Raw genomic sequence first — 3,634 nt, 5'->3', positions numbered from 1 at the left:
TTCACCTCCTTAAAAAATAAATAAAAATTAGATTAATTTAAAATATTAAATTTAAAAAATATTGTTATTAATTAAAAAAGTTAAATGGTTCTCTATAGTTTATTTCAACGACAAACCAACAATAAAAAATAAATATGACGTATCAAAAACTAACTTGTTGAGTGATCTAAATCTAATGACATAGTAAGTAAAAAAAAATCAGTTATTAACATTAAATTATAGCAATTAGTTAATGTCATTAAAATTGGACAAACTCATTATTTAAATTTGTATCATTCCAGGAGACTTTTCTAAAATCGATAAAGAAAATTTGTAACATTAAGAAAATACTATCGCCCAAGAGTCCAAAATTTGCTATATTATTTTATTGAAAACTTTTCTATTTCGTTTATTTTAGTCTGTATATTAAAAGATTTAATTGAATAACATTGAATTGGATTTGTCAAAGTTGAATGTGTTCGAATTAAGTTTGATTTGATATAATTTAGTTATATTGTATAAAATTTTATCATAATTGTGATTTTTTTATTTTTTAAAATTTAATATCTACAAAAATGGGACGAGGACAAGAGGCATTTTCCTAATCAGTAACGGATGACGGGAAAGGATCTCCACCCCTATAAATATCAATTGCCATCCCTAGTAGCAAACAGGAGTGGCAGTGGACCGAGTAGTGGCAGATTTTTCTTTAACACGTATAAAACCCCCATACCGATAGCTATTCGAATCTAGCAAACAAGATTAATTTTTAAAATTTGTAAAACTATGATCACGTCTGAACATAAACTAAAAACACAAGAAACATACAATGTCAAACAACATAAAAAAGAGAAGAAAAAAAAAAACCCAATGTCTAGTCACTAAACAAATTTAACACAATTAATCTTGGTCGCTTTCCAACTCCCCATCATCATTAATATTTTGGAGGTCAAGATTGAAATCCGAAAATCAAGAGTACAATAGCAATTAACAAATTAATTTGCATTCCTTCCTTCTACAGGAGCATGAGTGCCACCAACAAGAAGAACCCTCAAACATAATGGAATATTGGAACCAAGTGCAAAAATATACGGATCAGTAAAACCATTAAGCGAAGATGAGCAGACCTATCATTAAATTTAAGCACATTTTCAATAAAATTGGATAGCATTAATTTTGTTGAATATACATTTATTTGTTGCTAGATTCTGACAATTTTATGGTGAGTATATTCATTAGTTAAAATATTAAAAAATAATGGCCATACAAGGTGTAATTTTTCTTTCAGGATTTGGGAGTTTTCAATTTTAGGATACTGTGCAAATATTCTTCTTTAATTTCAACGTCTTAAACAAAGAATTTCTTACAATTATTGGTCTTCATCTCCAACAGCAAACCTGTCCAGTGTCCAGAGATAAAGAAGTAAATATCAACGCTCAATGAACACGGTCAAGAAGTTTAAAGAGAGAAAGATGGGCATACTCACATATAAAGATTTACATAATCACCAAGGTTAAGATTACCCTTGGATTCAATCTTGGCAGAAAAAGTTTTGAGTTGGAGCTTGACTCTGGCATAAGAAACAACCCCAGAACCAGTGTAAGTAGATGGCTCTCCCTCGAAAACATTTCCAGGTTCCATGAACATATAAATCAAACTTTCATCGCTAGTGTTGTGGCAACAAAAAATATACGTTATTTCTGCGGTCTTGTCCAAACCATCCACCCTCACCGTTTCCACAACATTCATCTTAGATAAATCATAAATACGCCACATTGGAGCGAAGTCAACAATCAGAAGATAATGACTGCATCCCAAACGAACAAGTTTCCTTGTACAAGATTCAGGAACTGGCGGAAAATTCCAATCAAGGTATTCCCAATTGTTAGCCTTGACGTCATATGACATGAGCCCTTGATGTTTATCACCACAAGAATACAATACAATGTGGGTCTTCTTGTGAGGCTTGGTGCTGTCCTCCCACAGAAAGTAAGAGTCAGGGTATGACAAGAGAGCACTTTCGGGCACTTCCCTTGTTTCCCATAGACCTGATTTTAGGCTGTAAATATCAACCCAGCAATTTGCAGTTCCAGTACCCCCAAAGATGTACAATTTGCCATCATAGGGGACTACTAAGGGTCCATATCTGCGGCAGAACATGCTTCCACAGAACTTCCAACTCCAATTAGAACCCTCATACTTGAGGCACCACATCCTTGAGGGGTAATGATCATCCCAATCCAAACACAATTCTGGGTCAAAAATATTCAGGTCACCACCACCAGCAAAGAAGAAGCTGTGACCGACAGAACAAACTCCTTGCATAAATGGTAATGGAAAATCGACCAATAGACCATCTCTAAGAGGCCATTTGGCAGTTACATGACCTCCATCTTCAAGATCAACAGTGCCATTCTTAATAAAGTTGGCCTCAGTTATAGTTAACATCCTTCGCGTGATGGCTGGCCCAACATGATCTCTTTTAAGATTTATATTTTCCACAAACAGGTATAAGCGCTGCGTCATGGATAGCTTTGGATCAGAAGAACCAACATCCTGGAATTAGGGAAACAATCATATTATCTACGACAGAATCAAATCACCATAAGTTTACAGCAATTAACTATTAAATAGAAAGCTTTGCAGTGTGTTGATGATAAATTGAAACGTCATACTTATCCAGTTAAGTTTATAAGGATAAGAGGATGCAGAAACCGACCTCAGGATCATATTCCCCGCACATGGCATCAGCAGCACCTCCCGAAACAGCACCTTGCAAAACCCCAACAACACTTCCCCACCAGCTGTCAAAATCCGCGTTCAATTCAGCAGTGTCCCCCAAATCCCTAATATGATTGGCAGCCTTAGCCATCAAATTCGTGTCATCTCCAGAAGCCCCTTTGCCGGCGACAAACGCACTGAAACCGTAAGCATTCACAACTAACGATCCAAACTTATAGCCCTCCGCGTAATTGACGATCCCACCGACGAACATATGTGCTCCGAGAGAACGGTTGTCAGTGGAGATGAAATCTTGTCCGAGAAATTGGTTCCAAACTTCCGAAGTTGAAGCAACGAGGACGACAAGGTTCTCCTTGGGTAGGGCTTCGGGCACGTAATCCCTGGCATCTACGAGCTCCGTAACGACGCCCAACGGCTCGAGCAAATCGCAGAGGCACGAAGCTAGGGCTTTTGAGGTTCCGATTTGGGAAACAAATAGAATCTTGCCAGTTGGATTGCTTTTAGGTTTTTCATGATGGAGTCTAATGAGGTTCTTTTCGTGGGAGTAGAGGCGCATGCGGCGAGACTTGCAGATTAAGAACAAGGTTGTGGCAGTGGCCGAGACGACGGTCACGGTGGACAAGAGCACGGGTACAGAAATATCTGCTTCTAACGACGACGACAACGAACGTATTGCCATATTTCTTTTCTGTTTCAGAGGGTTTCCACCACCCCTCTTCTTTTTTTCCAGCTGCTGAAGAGAGTTGGTGTGTGAAGCATGCACCAGTAATACGCCTTATATCTATATCCAAGGCGGTGTTCGTTAATATGCCTTTATATATATATCCGAAGCCGATTATCTAAATCTAAACATTATAAAAAAATATTTATTTTGTAATATATAAATGGTTGAGAATTGATCTTAATATTTTTG

The 3,634-nt window shown here is 37.1% G+C and overlaps 1 protein-coding gene across 2 annotated transcripts; it reads right to left on the bottom strand.

The window, feature by feature from the left end:
• Nucleotides 1–832: 832 nt before the first annotated feature.
• Nucleotides 833–3,496, bottom strand: LOC107476064 (uncharacterized). 2 transcript variants are annotated; one of them, XM_052257744.1, is made up of 4 exons: nt 2,699–3,496; nt 1,466–2,535; nt 1,346–1,376; nt 899–940 (listed from the first exon to the last, which is right to left on the bottom strand). In XM_052257744.1, exons 1-3 carry the CDS (start codon nt 3,398–3,400, stop codon nt 1,349–1,351), a joined length of 1,800 nt encoding a protein of 599 aa, XP_052113704.1. In that variant the 5' UTR covers nt 3,401–3,496; the 3' UTR covers nt 899–940; nt 1,346–1,348. The 2 variants fall into 2 exon arrangements, with proteins under 2 accessions (XP_015951332.1, XP_052113704.1); XM_016095846.3 differs by having other exon boundaries at nt 833–1,376.
• Between the last annotated feature and the right edge of the window lie 138 nt (nt 3,497–3,634).

This window comes from Arachis duranensis, chromosome 1, assembly GCF_000817695.3.
Source record: "Arachis duranensis cultivar V14167 chromosome 1, aradu.V14167.gnm2.J7QH, whole genome shotgun sequence".
In the NCBI taxonomy this organism is placed as follows: Eukaryota; Viridiplantae; Streptophyta; class Magnoliopsida; order Fabales; family Fabaceae; genus Arachis; species Arachis duranensis.
This window is presented reverse-complemented; position numbering and strand designations above follow the sequence as displayed.

Excerpts from the sequence above, each read along its gene's own strand:
- LOC107476064 (XM_016095846.3), bottom strand. The coding sequence starts at position 3,400 with ATGGCAATACGTTCGTTGTCGTCGTCGTTAGAAGCAGATATTTCTGTA. Across the intron at positions 2,536-2,698 it reads GCGGGGAATATGATCCTGAG|GATGTTGGTTCTTCTGATCC; the intron begins GTCGGTTTCTGC and ends CCCTAATTCCAG. Across the intron at positions 1,377-1,465 it reads GATTATGTAAATCTTTATAT|GTTTGCTGTTGGAGATGAAG; the intron begins GTGAGTATGCCC and ends GACACTGGACAG.